Source organism: Heptranchias perlo, chromosome 3 (genome assembly GCF_035084215.1).
Source record: "Heptranchias perlo isolate sHepPer1 chromosome 3, sHepPer1.hap1, whole genome shotgun sequence".
NCBI lineage: Eukaryota > Metazoa > Chordata > Chondrichthyes > Hexanchiformes > Hexanchidae > Heptranchias > Heptranchias perlo.
In genome coordinates, this window is record NC_090327.1 from 65,126,958 (window position 1) to 65,144,176 (window position 17,219).

Consider the following 17,219-nt stretch of genomic DNA (forward strand, 5'->3'; position numbering starts at 1 on the left):
TATTCGACATTTAGGAAGGTCAGGCAAAAAGGAAAAGGACATGGAATAGCACTGTTGATAAAGGATGATATCAGTACAATAGTGAGAAAGGATCTTGGCTCAGAAGATCTAGATGTAGGATCAGTTTGCGTAGAGTTAAGAAACAAGAGGCAGAAAACATTGGTGGGAGTTGTTTATAGGCCAAACAGTAGTGGTAATGTAGGACACAGTATAAAGCAGGAAATTAGAAGTGCATGTAACAAGGGTAGTACAGTAATCATGGGGGACTTTAATCTACATATAGATTGGGCAAACCAAATTAGCACAATACCGTGGAGGACGGATTCCTGGAACGTACACAAGATAGTTTTCTAGATCAGTGTTTTGAGGAACCAACTAGGGAACAGGCTATTTCAGATCTAGTGTTGTGCAATGAGAAAGGGTTAATTAATAATCTTTTTGTAAAGAAGCCCTTAGGGAAGAGTGACCATAATATGATTGAATTCTTCATTAAGTTTGAAAGTGATATAGTTCAATCCGAAACTAGGGTCTTAAATCTAAACAAAGGAACCTACAAAGGTATGAGGCACAAGTTGGCTGTGGTTGATTGGGGAACTACATTAAAAAGGTATGATGGTAGACAGGCAATGGCTAGCATTTAAAGAATTAATACGTAATTTGCAACAAATACATATTTCTTTAAGGCACAAAAACTCAACAGGAAAAGTGATCCAACCGTGGCTAACAAGAGGAATTAAAGATAGTATTAAATCAAAGGAAGAGGCACATAAAGTTGCCAGAAAAAGCTGTAAGCTGAGGATTGGGAGCATTTTAGAATTCAGCAAAGGAGGACCAAGAAATTGATAAAGAAAGGGAAAATAGAACGAGAGTAAACTAGCAAGAAACATAAAAATGGACTGTAAAAGCTTCTATAGGTATGTAAAAAGGAAAAGACTAGCAAACTGGGTCCCTTACAGACGGAGACGGGAGAATTTATAATGGGGAATAAGGAAATAGCAGAGAAATTAAACAAATACTTTGCGTCTGTCTTCATGGAAAACCTCCCAGAAACACTAGAGAACCAAGGGGCTGGCGAGAATGAGGAACTGAAAGAAATTAGTATTAGTAAAAAAATAGTACTAGAGAAATTAATGGGACTGAAAGTTGATAAATGCGAAGGACCTGATGATCTGCATCCCAGGGCTTTGAAAGAGGTGGGTATAGAGATAGTGGATGCATTGGTCGTCATCTTCCAAAATTCTATAGATTCTGGAATGGTTCCTGCAAATTGGAGGGTAGCAAATGTAACCCCACTATTTAGCAAAGGAGGGAGAGAGAAAACAGGGAACTACTAGCCTGACATCAGAAGTAGGAAAAATGTAAGAATCTATTATAAAGGATATGATAACAGGACACTTAGAAAACAATAATAGGATTTGGCAAAGTCAACATGGATTTATGAAAGGGAAATCATGTTTGACAAACCTATTGGAGTTCTTTGGGGATGTAACTAGTAGAATAGATAAGGGGGAACAGTGGATGTGGTGTAGTTGGATTTTCAGAAGGCTTTCAATAAGGTCCCACACAGGAGGTTGGTGAACAAAGTTATTTCACATGGAATTGGGGGTAATATACTGGTATGGATTGAGAATTGGTTAACAGACAGAAAACAGAGTAGGAATAAACGGGTCTTTTTCAGGTTGGCAGAGATCAGTGCTTAGGCCCCGGCTATTCACAATCTATATCAATGATTTGGATGAGGGGACCAAATGTAATATTTCCAAGTTTGCTCATGACACAAAACCAGGTGGGAATGTGAATTGTGAGGAGGATACAAAGAGGCTTCAAGGGGATATAGACATGCTAAGTGAGTGGGCAAGAACATGGCAGATGGAACATAATGTGAAAAAATGTGAAGTTATCCACTTTGGTAGAAAAAACAGAAAGAGAGTATTTTTTTAAAATGGTGAGAGATTTGGAAATGTTGATGTTCAAAGGGACCTGGGTGTCCTTGTACATGAGTCACTGAAAGCTAACATGCAGGTGCAGCAAGCAATTTGGAAGGCAAATGGTATGTTGGCCTTTATTACAAGAGGATTTGAGTACAGGAGTAAAGATGTCTTACTGCAATTATATAGGGCTTGATGAGACCACACCTGGAGTATTATCTATAACTTTGGTCTCCTTACCCAAGAAAGGATATACTTGTCATACAGGGAGTGCAACGAAGGTTCACCAGACTGATTCCTGGGATGGCGGGATTGTCGTATGAGGAGAGATTGAGTAGATTAGGCCTGTAATGGTTTAGAAGAATGAGCAGTGATCTCATTGAAACATAGAAAATTCTTACAGGGCTCGACAGGGTAGATGCAGGGAGGATGTTCCCCTGGCTGGGGAATCTAGAACCAGGGGTCACAGTCTCAGAATAAGGGGTAGACCATTTCAGACTGAGATGAGGAGAAATTTCTTCACTCAGAGGGTGGCGAATTTTTGGAATTCTCTACCCCAGAGGGCTGTGGAGGCTCAATCATCGAGTACATTCAAAACAGAGATCGATAGATTTCTAGATATTAAAGGCATCAAGAAATATGGGGATAGTGCAGGAAAATGGCGTTGAGGTAGAAGATCAGCCATGATCTTGTTGAATGGCGGAGCAGGCTTGAGGGGCCGGATGGCCTACTCTTGCTCCTATTTCTTATGTTCTATGTTCTTTGACAGGGCTAGACAGACTGAATACAGGGAGGATGTTTCCCCTGGCTGGAGGATCCAGAACGAGGGGGTCACAGTCTCAGGATACGGGGTAGGACATTTAGGACTGAGACGAGGAGAAATTTCTTCACTCAGAGGGTGCTGAACCTGTGGAATTTTCTACCACAGAAGGCTGTGGAGGCCAAGTCATTGAATATATTTAAGAAGGAACTAGATAGGTTTCTGGACACAAAAGGCATCAAGGGGTATGGGGAGAGAGCAGGAAAATGGTACTGAGATAGAGGATCAGCCATGATCACACTGAATGGAGGAGAAGGCTCGAAGGGCCAAATGGCCTACTCCTGCTCCTGCTCCTATTTTCTATGTTTCTATGTTTAAAAGGTGGCAGGACAAGTTGAAAAGGCTGTTAAAAAAGTATATGGGATCCTGGGCTTTATCAATAGAGGTATAGAGTACAAAAGCAAGGAAGTTATGCTAAACCTTTATAATGTGGAGATGCCGGTGATGGACTGGGGTTGACAATTGTAAACAATTTTACAACACCAAGTTATAGTCCAGCAATTTTATTTTAAATTCACAAGCTTTCGGAGATTTTCTCCTTCCTCAGGCAAATGTTTCAAGATCTCCTTGAAGCCTACGCATTTATACATATTGAACAATAATAAATGGTGTTTACAGACTGCCCCTGCAACTGCCCGTTGCCAAGGCAATCACCGTGTTCAGACAGAGAGGTGTTACCTGCAGAACCTCCGAATACACATTCAATAAAAAAACAAACAGGGAAAAAAAAGAGAAAAAAAAAACAGAGAGAGAGGCAGAAACATCCGGAAGGCAGAGAGAGCCAGCAAATGACCCATTATATTAAAAACAGATAACATTTGTTCGCTGGTGGGGTAACGTGTAGCGTGACATGAACCCAAGATCCCGGTTGAGGCCGTCCTCATGGGTGCGGAACTTGGCTATCAATTTCTGCTCGACGATTTTGCGTTGTCGTGTGTCTCGAAGGCCGCCTTGGAGTACGCTTACCCGAAGGTCGGTGGATGAATGTCCATGACTGCTGAAGTGTTCCCCGACTGGGAGGGAACCCTCCTGTTTGGCGATTGTTGCGCGGTGTCCGTTCATCCGTTGTCGCAGCGTCTGCATGGTCTCGCCAATGTACCATGCTCTGGGGCATCCTTTCCTGCAACGTATGAGGTAGACAACGTTGGCTGAGTCACAGGAGTATGAACCATGCACCTGGTGGGTGGTGTCATCTCGTGTGATGGTGGTATCTGTGTCGATGATCTGGCATGTCTTGCAGAGGTTACCGTGGCAGGGTTGTGTGGCGTCGTGGACAGCGTCGTGGACAGCGTCGTGTGGCGTCGTGAACAGCGTCCACGACGCCACACAACCCTGCCACGGTAACCTCTGCAAGACATGCCAGATCATCGACACAGATACCACCATCACACGAGATGACACCACCCACCAGGTGCATGGTTCATACTCCTGTGACTCAGCCAACGTTGTCTACCTCATACGTTGCAGGAAAGGATGCCCCAGAGCATGGTACATTGGCGAGACCATGCAGACGCTGCGACAACGGATGAACGGACACCGCGCAACAATCGCCAAACAGGAGGGTTCCCTCCCAGTCGGGGAACACTTCAGCAGTCATGGACATTCATCCACCGACCTTCGGGTAAGCGTACTCCAAGGCGGCCTTCGAGACACACGACAACGCAAAATCGTCGAGCAGAAATTGATAGCCAAGTTCCGCACCCATGAGGACGGCCTCAACCGGGATCTTGGGTTCATGTCACGCTACACGTTACCCCACCAGCGAACAAATGTTATCTGTTTTTAATATAATGGGTCATTTGCTGGCTCTCTCTGCCTTCCGGATGTTTCTGCCTCTCTCTCTGTTTTTTTTTTCTCTTTTTTTTCCCTGTTTGTTTTTTTATTGAATGTGTATTCGGAGGTTCTGCAGGTAACACCTCTCTGTCTGAACACGGTGATTGCCTTGGCAACGGGCAGTTGCAGGGGCAGTCTGTAAACACCATTTATTATTGTTCAATATGTATAAATGCGTAGGCTTCAAGGAAACCTTTATAAGACACTGGTTAGGCCCCAGCTGGAGTATTGTGTTCAATTCTGGGCACCACATTTTAGGAAGGATGTCAACGCCCTGGAGAGGATGTAAAAGAGATTTACTAGAATGGTACCAGGATGATGGACTTCAGTTATTTTGGAGAGACTGGGGTTGTTCTCCATAGAACAGAGGTGGTTAAGGGGAGATTTGATAGAGGTGTTCAAAATCATGAATGATTTTGATAGGAGTAGATAAGGAGAAACTGATTCCAGTGGCAGAAGGGTCAGTAACCAGAGGACACAGATTTAAGATAATCGGCAAATGAGCCAGAGGTGACATGAGGAAACATTTTTTTTTAAATGCAGCGAGTTGTAATGATCTAGAATGCACTGCCTGAATCTGCTACCATCACCCTTTCAATGATAACTTTCAAAAGGGGAATTAGATGAAGAGCAGGGGAATGGGACTAATTGGACAACTCTTTCAAAGAGCCAGCACAGGCACGATAAGCCGTATGGCCACTTCCTGTGCTGTACCTACTATGATACTATGCCAAGAATATGGTACCTAAGGTGCTACAGTACTGGTTGTCTTCCACATTTTTTTTTTACTCCCCCACTGTACTGGACTTTACATGTTCCTCAAAATGACAATTTCCTAGTACATGAAATAAAGTGGATCTAATTTTCATATCAAAAAACCTAAACTGTCATGATTTTCAACACTAACTCACTTGCTGCATATTCAAACAAAGAATAGCTGCCTTTAACTATGATCTGTATGCTGTAATGGGAATTTTTAATAAATGAACCACAGAGTAGTGGTAGCACTTTTTCAGCTATCAATAAGCAGCAATCTCCATCTCTATGCCTAAGCATTATACATTTTTGAATTACAGAAACAATTTAACACGATTTTCTAGATCACCTCAACCAAGACACTTTTGCAACATCGAAAATCATACTTCAAGTGTACATCAGATAAGCCTTTAAAAACTGTTTGGTAAATGTAATAGCCTTGTATTTGATGACACCAACAGCTTAATTACTTTGCCCAGAAGAAAGAGGACACAAATTTAATATAACCTTGGACCCTGAAGAGGAAAGAAATACTAGATCCAGGATTGTGGTAGGAGAGGATGGAGAGATTAAGAACTCATTTTTTGAGAAGGGGAGCAATGCTTATGGGTTTGGAGGGGGAAGTCAGGGAGGAAAAAAGAATGCTTATACGGGAAATGGAAAGTTCACTACAGCATGCTCTTCGCTAACTTTTAACTCATGCCGTAATTGACTTGCCAGCATTCAAGGATGATACTGGGTTAAAGTGTAACAAGATGTTCCACTCACCAACACGGACAGCATCTGCCTTGATCAGTACAAGCATTACATTAAAAACAGAAAAAACACATTGATTCCAGATTTTACCTGGTGGCCTTCATTATCCAATATCCGTTGTTTATCTTCTGAACGGGCAGCTTCAAATCTTTTAATGAACTCACAATCTTCACCTGAAATCATCTGCCCTCTGAAAAAGAAAACAAGCGTCAGCAGATATTGTGTTCAGAGATGTACAAAAGGGTATACAGAGCTCTTGACTTTTCTAGTAATGGTTACATTTGCACAAAATATCTTTTACATTTAGTTCAATGTTGGAAAATTGAAATGTAAATAGGGTAATGCAGATCAAAGGCAATAACTGCACGACAGTATTGGGGGTTGGTTACTATTGTCTGCCCATGTGCATTAACCCCTCACATATTATGCAAATACTGCAAGTCTGCAATTTCCTGAGGTTTGCCCATAAAATTTATAAGGGTCAGTCTATGTCCCCAAAAAATAGTTGCAATGGAAGCCCCTCCCTAGCCTTTGACTTTTTTCTTACTCAAACCTGTCTTCTGCCGATTGGGATGGCTTCTCATATAAATCGATTTGTTATTTGGTCCCCTTTTTTTGCATTTGTTTATTCTTTTGTTTTTGACTTTTTTGGCCTAGCCATTTTGTAACATTTCCGGTTAACTTATTTTAAGCACTGTTATGATTGCATTCATCTGGGAATTCATCATGCTCCCAGGGATCTTGAGGATAAGAATAGCTGCAGAGGAATGATCAAAGGACAGTCTATCTACATCTAAGACAGACTGCAGGGACTAGCCGTCTATCAAATATGTAGGTTTGGAGAGCCCATCAGAGCTACTTGAGCATGTAAGAGAGAGAAGATGTACCTTTGCCACCTAAGCATAATTAGGGAAGCCTATCTGCAGGTCAGTTTTGTGCCCTTGAATGATGTTATTTTCTGTTTGTACAAAAAGTTAGTCTCAAGATGCTGCGTTGAAGCAGCACATGCACAGTAACAGACATGTCCCAAATCTGCAGGTTAACTTGGATGTTAACAAAAACAACTTGCATTTGTATAGCATCTTTAACGTAGTAAAACGTTGCAAGGCAATTGGCTACACATCACACAGCTAGGTTATGTTACAATGGCTTGTAAAGAGACAATATGGCAAGGCATGCAATTGTATGGTACATCTTAAATGCGTGCCCGGCTGACATACGGGTATGCATGAAATGCAATGAAAGCGCTGTAAATTTGAGAGTGCGCTTTGCATGGTTGAGAGTGAATGTAGAACAAATTAACAGGCAACTCGTTGCAGCATGCAATCTTGGGTCATCTACCAAAACATGATACTGACGAGCAGTCTTACTTTGTCAGACTCCTTAAAATGTCTCATCTTGTTTTGCATCTGTTCTGGGTCCTGCAGGTAGTGTATACAGCGTGAAGCAAAGGCTATGGGCCCCGACAACATCCCAGCTGTAGTGCTGAAGACTTGTGCTCCAGAACTAGCTGCGCCTCTAGCCAAGCTGTTCCAGTACAGCTACAACACTGGCATCCACCCGACAATGTGGAAAATTGCCCAGGTATGTCCTGTCCACAAAAAGCAGGACAAATCCAATCCGGCCAACTACCGCCGAATCAGTCTACTCTCAATCATCAGCAAAGTGATGGAAGGTGTCGTCGACAGTGCTATCAAGCGACACTTACTCACCAATAACCTGCTCACCGATGCTCAGTTTGGGTTCCGCCAGGACCACTCGGCTCCAGACCTCATTACAGCGTTGGTCCAAACATGGACAAAAGAGCTGAATTCCAGAGGTGAGGTGAGAGTGACTGCCCTTGACATCAAGGCAGCATTTGACAGAGTGTGGCACCAAGGAGCCCTAGTAAAATTGAAGTCAATGGGAATCAGGGGAAAAACTCTCCAGTGGCTGGAGTCATACCTAGCACAAAGGAAGATGGTAGTGGTTGTTGGAGGTCAATCATCTCAGCCCCAGGACATTGCTGCAGGAGTTCCTCAGGGCAGTGTCCTAGGCCCAACAATCTTCAGCTGCTTCATCAATGACCTTCCCTCCATCATAAGGTCAGAAATGGGGATGTTCGCTGATGACTGCACAGTGTTCAGTTCCATTCGCAACCCCTCAAATAATGAAGCAGTCCGAGCCCGCATGCAGCAAGACCTGGACAACATCCAGGCTTGGGCTCACAAGTGGCAAGTAACATTCGCGCCAGATAAGTGCCAGGCAATGACCATCTCCAACAAGAGAGAGTCTAACCACCTCCCCTTGACATTCAACGGCATTACCATCGCCGAATCCCCCACCATCAACATCCTGGGGGTCACCATTGACCAGAAACTTAACTGGACCAGCCATATAAATACTGTGGCTACAAGAGCAGGTCAGAGGCTGGGTATTCTGCGGCGAGTGACTCACCTCCTGACTCCCCAAAGCGTTTCCACCATCTACAAGGCACAAGTCAGGAGTGTGATGGAATACTCCCCACTTGCCTGGATGAGTGCAGCTCCAACAACACTCAAGAAGCTCGACACCATCCAAGATAAAGCAGCCCGCTTGATTGGCACCCCATCCACCACCTTGAACATTCACTCCCTTCACCACCGGCGCACCGTGGCTGCAGTGTGCACTATCCACAGGATGCACTGCAGCAACTCGCCAAGGCTTCTCCGACAGCACCTCCCAAACCCGCGACCTCTACCACCTAGAAGGACAAGAGCAGCAGGCACATGGGAACAACACCACCTGCACGTTCCCCTCCAAGTCACACACCATCCCGACTTGGAAATATATCGCCGTTCCTTCATTGTCGTTGGGTCAAAATCCTGGAACTCCCTTCCTAACAGCACTGTGGGAGAACCGTCACCACACGGACTGCAGCGGTTCAAGAAGGCGGCTCACCACCACCTTCTCAAGGGCAATTAGGGATGGGCAATAAATGCTGGCCTCGCCAGCGACGCCCACATCCCGTGAACGAATATAAAAAAAAACCATGTGCTGCCAGGAATGGTACACACCCATCCTCTGAGCAGAGAGCCCCAGAGTGCCCAACAGGGAAAGCATCCTCACATCCAACTTGTATAGAAGCACCTCCACTTTATCAGCCATGGAACAAGAATCAACTGCAGCACTATTCAGTCATTGCCCACAGACTGCATTTTGTGCTCCACATGGAGTTTCCTTTCATTTCATTCCCCTTTTAGCCTTGGAAAAGCTTGCCAAAAAATTGGCATGCATTTTGAGTCTTTTTAAAAGGTTCTAAGAATTTTTGCCACCCTATATGAGCACTTACCTTTAAGTGACCATATCACTTTAAATTTCAGCTGAAGTATGATTTTTGTGTTCTCTGCATTAAACTAGCTACCTGCAAAAGGCTAAAGCTGCACAGTAGGCTATGAATAATTATGTAAATTAGCTGCCTCTACAAAATTGCAGGCAAGCAGTCATCTAACTTTGTGCAGCAAGACTACACCTAACCTGCACTGCAAGATCAGTCCTTGCATGGATGGTGAAGTTAATCTTCAGCAACAGAAAAAACAACAGCATCATACAGGCCTGAGCCTTTCAAAAGCTTTTTACGTAGTACTGAAGATACAGAATCCTTTAGATACTTGCATGCTACTGTGGTAGTGATCTTTCCCACTCTACCATTTGCGGTAAAAGCATAAATCTGCCAAACATCCAAGCTTCCCAATTTTCTGTAAACGACCTTGAACTGCTTATTAATTACTTTAGTTAGAGAAACTTAGTTAGGTCTCTAGGTATTAGATAGTGGTGGATAAGCATCTGTTCACCCAGCTGGAGTGTTCCTGGCAAAAATGACATCAGTGCATCCTGACGAGGAGCATCTTGAACGAGTCCCTCCCAATTGTTGATTAACTGTGGCACTTAATTTGAGGACATAATCCAAAAATACGCTGACTAGTTCTACAGCATACTAGCGATAGCCATGCCACTTGAAGCCTCTCAGAAGCAACTGGCAATGAAAACAGGAAATGTTGTACGAGGGCTTCTCCAAGAACGTAGCAGCCCTGAGCACACAATCCAAGTTCCCTCAATGAGGAAAAATCCACGTCCAAGAGTTGAAACAACAATGGCCAATTCAGAAACTACCCATGACGAAGATTAACTCAGACAGGCCATTTGAATAATCTTAGGACACAGCAACAGGAGGAGACCATTTAATCCCTTGAGCCTGTTCCAACATTCAACGAGATCATGGCTGATCTGTGACCTAACTCCGTATAACGGCCTTAGCTCCATGTCCCTTAATACTTTTGGTTAACAAAAATCTATCAATCTCAGATTTAAAATTAACAATTGAGTTAGCATCAACTGCCATTTGCAGGAATTCCAAAGTTCTATCACCCTTTGCATGTAGAAGTGTTTCTTAACGTCACTCCTGAAAGTCCTGGCTCTAATTTTTAGGCTATGTCCCCTAGTCCTAGACTCCCCAACCAGCAGAAATAGTTTCTCTCTATCCACCCTATCAGTTCCTCTGAATATCTTGAAAACATCGATCAAATCACCCCTTAATCTTCTAAATTCCAGGGAATACAACCCTAGTTTGTGTAATCTCTCCTCGTAATTTAACCCTTAGAGTCCAGGTATCATTCTAGTAAATTTACACTGCACTCCCTTCAAAGCCAATATATCCTTCCTAAGGTGCAGAGCCCAGAACTGAACTTCTGGGTCTTGTGTCTAGGACTATAAAAATGTTTGTTACCATCAGATTATGATAGTAGTCCAACAGGAAGACGATCTTTTTCAGGAATGTCCAAAACTAAGCACTGATGCTGCTTTGATTCTAAGTATGATTTTCCAAAAATGTTGTGAAAACTAGAACCCTAGGAATGTGGAAAGAGGTGCTGGGTGGTGCTTGGGCAGTCTCTTGAAGAGGAGCTCTGAAATCCATAAACATGCAAATGCTGCAGTCACATCAGCAAAAACTGACTGGTACTTTACAAACACAATGGGACCAAAAGAACTTGCATCAGTAACTATCTCCAAAAACTGACTAGGAACCTTCTGTGGTATGGTCAAATGTTACTGTGAAAGTAGGTATTGTTGAGATCAACTGTAACCAGTTAGTCTCTGGGGAAACTGCTGTGAATCCAAACAGCATCCAATAAAGTATCACTGATTGTTATTGCAAAAAAATCATATTGATTATAGAACAGTTATTAAATTGGATAGGTAGCTGGTTGAAATTGCTAAAGTAAAGGGTCGTTATTAATGGGAACGGCTATGATCGGGGCCTGATCGTGAATGGACTATTACGGTTAATTGTCTGTTAATGATTTAGAGATCCGCGAGGGAGGTTTAAGTGGAACCACTCATATTTTCTGATGACACAAAATGCACACGGTGGTTATTAATTCAGATTAAATCAATAGGTTGCAGGCACAATTTACAAGTTACGTAAATACTGTATACTTGGATTTTCAAAAAGCATTCAACAGAGTAACATCAGGCTTCTATTACAAATAAGTTAGATCATTAAATTGTCTAAATCACTACCGAAAACAACAAGCATCAATGATGCTAATACAGAGCCTTGTGGAGCTCCACTTATGACCAAGCCCTCAATAAGATTCAGTCATTAATAATGTCTACTGAACAATTTTAGGTTGATATCATTTACACTTCAAATTAGAAAACTCCAGGCATGTTTATATCATGCATTTGGACCTGTAAAAGGTAATAGATCAAAACAAAATTGTTCATCACTCATTAAAGATTGAAAATCTTACAGGATTGAGGATTGGTTAATGAAAAGAAAACAGAGAGTAGGAATAAACGGGTCATTTTCGGGTTGGCAGGTTGTAACTAGTGGAGTGCCACAAGGGACCTTAGCTGTTTACAATGTATATCAATGATTTAGATGAGGGGACCAAGTGTAATGTATCCAGGTTTGCTGACGATACAAAGCTAGGTGGGAAAGTAAGCATCGTGGAGGACTCAAAGAAGCTGCAAAGGGATATAGACAAGTTAAGCGATTGAGCGAGAACGTGGCGGATGGAGTATAATGTGGGGAAATGTAAAATTATCCACTTTGGTAGAAAGAACAGAAAAGCAGAATATATTTTTAAAAGGCGAGAGACTAAGAAATGTTGGTAGTCAGAGGGATTTGGGTGTCCTTGTTTACGAATCACAGAAAGTTAACCTGCAGGTACAGCAAGCAATTAGGAAGGCAAATGGTACATTATACTTCAACCCACTTGCAATAAAGGCTAAGAGTAAGGAGGTCTTGCTGCAATTATATAGGGCTCTGGTGAGACCACATCTGGAGTACGGTGCAGTTTTGATCTCCTTACCTAAGAAAGGATTATAAGTGCCTTAGAGGAGGTGCAAGGAAGTTTCACTAGATTGATTCCTGGGATGAGAGGGTTGTCCTATGAGGAGAAATTGAGTAGAACGGGCCTATATTCTCTGGAGTTTAGAAGAACGAGGGGTGATCTCGTTGAAACATATAAAATTCTGAGAGGGCTTGACAGGATAGTTGCTGAGAGGTTGTTTCCCGGCTGGAGTGTCAGGATAAGAGGTCAGCCATTTAGGACCGAGATGTGGAAAAATGTCTTCACTCAGGGGGTTGTGAATCTTTGGAATTCTCTACCCCAGAGGGCTGTGGATGCACAGTCGTTGAGTGTATTCAAGACTGAGGGCAATAGATTTTTTAGACACTAAGGGAATCAAGGGACGATAGGGTGGGAAAGTACAGTTGAGGTAGATGATCAGCCATGATCTTAGTGAATGGTAGAGCAGGCTCCAGGGGCCATATGACCTAGTCCTGTCTCTTATGTGCTTATGTTCAAATAGGGTTTTAGGTTGTATTGCTAGGACCACCGAATACAAATGAAGAGCACTATACTTAAGCTATACAAGACTTTGGTACACCTGCATTTGGAGTATTGTGTTCAGTTTTGATCCCAGTATATGTTGTAGAATATCTAGGCACCGGAGAAGATGAAGAAGAGGGTGACCAGAATGAGATCTAGTCCTAGGAGTCTTAGTTATGAGGATAAGCTTCAAGTGTTCAGGTTATTTACTTTGGAAAAACACAGATTAAGAACGGATATGATTACATGTTTTAATATGATAAAAAGATTACAATCAGTCTAGCTGAATAACTTATTTGAGATGATGTGGAGATGCCGGTGATGGACTGGGGTTGACAATTGTAAACAATTTTACAACACCAAGTTATAGTCCAACGATTTTTATTTGAAATCTACAAGCTTTCGGAGGCTTCCTCCTTCCTCAGGTAAATGAGGAAGGAGGAAGCCTCCGAAAGCTTGTAGATTTCAAATAAAAATCGTTGGACTATAACTTGGTGTTGTAAAATTGTTTACAATTATTTGAGATGGATAGACATAGTGGAACTTAAGGTTACACACATAAAATATGTAGGCAAAAAGTTAGGCTAGATTCCACAAATATTTATTGTCACAGAATGTCAGCTCTTCTAGAACAAACTGCCAAAACTTGCCATAAGTAAAAAGAGTTGCTACACTCTTAAAGGGGAACTTGACAGATTCCTAAGAGAAGAGGACATTTTGAATTAACTAACGTGAGTCGTTAGTCAGCTGTGATTATAAGAGTTATAAGCCATCGTCTTCTCCTGGAAATTATTTGATTGCCTTGGGGAGTCTCAGGGGAATTTCCAAGAGTTTTTTCTGACTTGGCTGTAGCTTTTTTTTTCTGCCTCTCCCAGGAGATTACATGGTTAAGGGGGGGGTGGGTGGGGGAGGGCACAGTGAATGGTGTGTGTGTATGTGGTTTCACTGTTGTCTGGATGGCTTTGGTGGTTGGGGGTGGGGGGGGCCTTGATGGATCTTTCGGTCTTTTTTCACCCTTTTTGCATGTAACATTCACGACCTCCTCTTCTATCTCAATTCAGCACCATTGAAATCCTTATCCGTGCTTGTCATCTCTAAGATTTCTCATTGCCAGCGTCCTATCCTCCACCCTCCATCAACTCAAACTTGTTGAAAACTCAGCTACGCGTAGCTTGTCCCACACTACCTTCTGCTTGCCCATTACTGTCGTCCTCCCTGTCCTACATTGTGTCCTAGTTCCCAATTTGAAAATCTTGTCTTCAGATTCCTCTATGGCCTTACCACGCTCTACCTCTGCAACCTCCTCCAGTCTTGTATCCCTTCCTGCACTCTTTGGTGTTCTGAGTTTGGCTTTTTCTTCCTCCATTCTGCTCCTTTTCCCTACCATTTGTGGCAAAGCCTTCAACTGCCTCAGCCTTACTCTGAAATTCTACTCTCTAAAATGCCTTTCCTAAACCACTTGGCTTCACATTTAAAAACCTTCTCAAAATCCATTTTTTGACCAGGTTTTTAGCAACTTCGAAATTTTCCACCATGGCTGATCCTTAGGGAATGGTGACTGATGATTCACTGGTGGAGGGGGAGGTCTGTCAAAGAAACAAGGATGGAAAGGAGATTAGAGAGGTTAACCAAGGAGCCAGCTAAGGGAGATGGTTTAGGACAACCTGCGATAAGTACCACAACGAGCGTGGCAAAGAATACCAAGGAAGGCGCAGTTGTTTTCTTGTTCTCGAGGAACTTAAGCTGAGGGTGGCTACTAGTGAGAAGCTATGCTGAGGAGTAGAAAATGGAAGGAAAAAGGGAAGGAAGAGAGGAAAAAAAAGTCAATATTTTCTCTCAACTGTTTTCAAATGCATATGTACAATTTTTCTCTTTTTGAAGAGGATACACTAGGGAGGCATTTTAGACCCTTCATTAGATGCTGGAGGCTGGTGCTGACATTCATCGTTTGCAAACTTGATTGTGCCAGATATGGGAAGTGCCACAGTTTACAAATTACAATATAAACAGGCTATGTGTAGCGAGATTGGATACAGTGGAAATCAACTAAACCAAGCCTTGTGTACATATTTTGTACGCAAAATAACTGATCTTGTATCAAAACAACTGAAGAACAATAATGGACTTTCCCAAGAACTGCACCATGGGATAAAAGGAAAACATAGTAACATCCATCTACGTTCACATCTTGGTAGACCACAAATGAGAAGCTTCCATTCCACTGGTGAACACAAGGGGGTGGGGGGGAGAGGTTTATTACAAGTGAGGAAAAATAAATGAAATAACCGTAGAGAGTAAATGTGGTCTTTTTGTGTGTCAGAAGGCTTTGGGTTGAATCAGCAAAATAACTTTAGAAAGAACAAAAATACTTCAATCAAATATAAACACTTAGATCTGTCTTTGCAATGTCGAATGCTAAAAGGAGTTGACATGCATGAATAGCTGCACCCTCAAAGTTTCTTTCCTCATGGAATGTTATTCATCCATCAGTACACGACAGAGGCAATTGAAGGCGTTCTCTACTTTAATGTTGCATCTCAGTGAGGAGAGAAGATAAAGTGCTCCCTATGCCAAATATGAAAAGCAGCTGCAAATCATACTAAAACTGCAGTTTGCCAGAGTTCAATTGAGTTTAACCCCAACTTTGTAATTCATATTTTGGACGGTAATTATTGGGTGTGACTCTAAAATCAAAAGTTTAGTGAATGCATGGTATTCTTCTCAACTCCTCACCCTCCTCCAAATATATATCTCCCCGAACACAAAAATTAAATAGTTTAGGTGGTGAAAACTGAACCCCTAAGAACATAAGAAAAAGGAGCAGGAGTAGGCCATACGGCTCTCTGAGCCTGCTCCACCATTAAATAAGATCACAGCTGATCTTGTGCCTCAACTCCATTTTCCCGCCCCATCCCCATTCCCTTAGTGTTCAAAAATCTATCCATCTCAGTCTTGAATATACTCAATGACTGAGCAACCACAGCCTTCTGGGGTAGAGAATTCCACGGAGTCACAACCCTGAGCGAAGAAATTTTTCCACATCTCGGTCCTAAATGGCCAACCCCTTATCTTAAGACTATGACTGAGTTCTCGACTCTCCAGCCAGGGGAAACAGCCTCTCAGCATCTATCCTGTCAAGCCCTCTCAGAATTTTATACGTTTCAACGTTCATTATATACAAAGTGCCCACATATTTATATTTTTTAATATAACTTGTACTTATATTGCACGTTTAACATGTCAAAATGTGCCAAAATTCTTCACAAGGTGGGAGTAGACCCAAGCAGGACGAGACAGAAGAGTAAAACAGTTAAAGAAGTAGGTTTTAAGGAGGCAGGGAAAGAACAGCGAGTGATACAACAGGAGTTTGCCACCAACAGTGGACATTGCTGGATTCAATAGAATTAAGTTATTTAGTTATACTCACTGAAGGTAAGACTGCCAGTTGACCTTATTTGCTCGAACTTCAGCAGCCTTTGCAGCAATAATATTGGTAGGAACTGCAGCATCCACAGCACCTCTGATGTCCATCTTGCTCAAAGCTATTCACTGAATACCTAAATAGTCCAAAAGACAAATGTTTAACAGTTTCACTAAAAGAGCCATTTAATTCTCCAGATCACCATCTAGCAGGGCAACTAGGTGCTGGCAACAACTTTCCAACTGTGGTGGTCTCTGTTCTCCCAGCACTGCTTCCTGCTCCATCTCATTACTTAGATATATGTTGCAAGAGGGAAAACTTAAATATCCTGGTCAACATGTATGAAAGCATTCGATAAATCTATAGGCTGTAAAATTGAATCCCTTACACTAAGGAGGATGGGTAAGACTTACCACTCAGACTTTAATTCAAATTCACAGCAAAGGCCAAGCAACAGTGACAGGACTGCTGTGACCAAAGAAAATGACAATTTAAACAATTCAGTTAAATAATTTTAATTTGAAGACCACAGACAACACCCATAAGAGGTATTAAGATGGCATTATGGTGCCCTATTTTATATATTTCAGCATGCTACAATTACTGTAATCGATTCAAAGTAATTTTAAACATTTCAAATCACTTAGGACTTCAGAAAAACAACCTGCAACTGCATTAATAAGTGGTACACCATTGACTACAGTGAGATGATGGCATCATAAATGTCAATTCCACCTCCCTGACAAAGTACAAATATTATTAACAAGAGTCACCCAATATCTTAATTAACACTCACACTATTCCAACATGTACTGGAATCAGTCTGCAAATATGATGTGCCATTAATT

The 17,219-nt window shown here is 42.2% G+C and overlaps 1 protein-coding gene across 2 annotated transcripts in view; it reads right to left on the reverse strand.

Moving 5' to 3' along the window:
- Positions 1–17,219, reverse strand: part of atp6v1h (ATPase H+ transporting V1 subunit H) — a 113,863-nt gene that overhangs the window by 92,430 nt on the left and 4,214 nt on the right. For both annotated transcript variants that reach the window (XM_067979974.1, XM_067979980.1), the window contains exons 2-3: positions 16,378–16,507; positions 6,184–6,283 (exon numbers count right to left, since the gene is read on the reverse strand). In XM_067979974.1, the coding sequence (XP_067836075.1) occupies positions 6,184–6,283; positions 16,378–16,481 (204 nt within the window). In that variant the 5' untranslated portion in view covers positions 16,482–16,507. The remainder of the gene's footprint in view (positions 1–6,183; positions 6,284–16,377; positions 16,508–17,219) is intronic.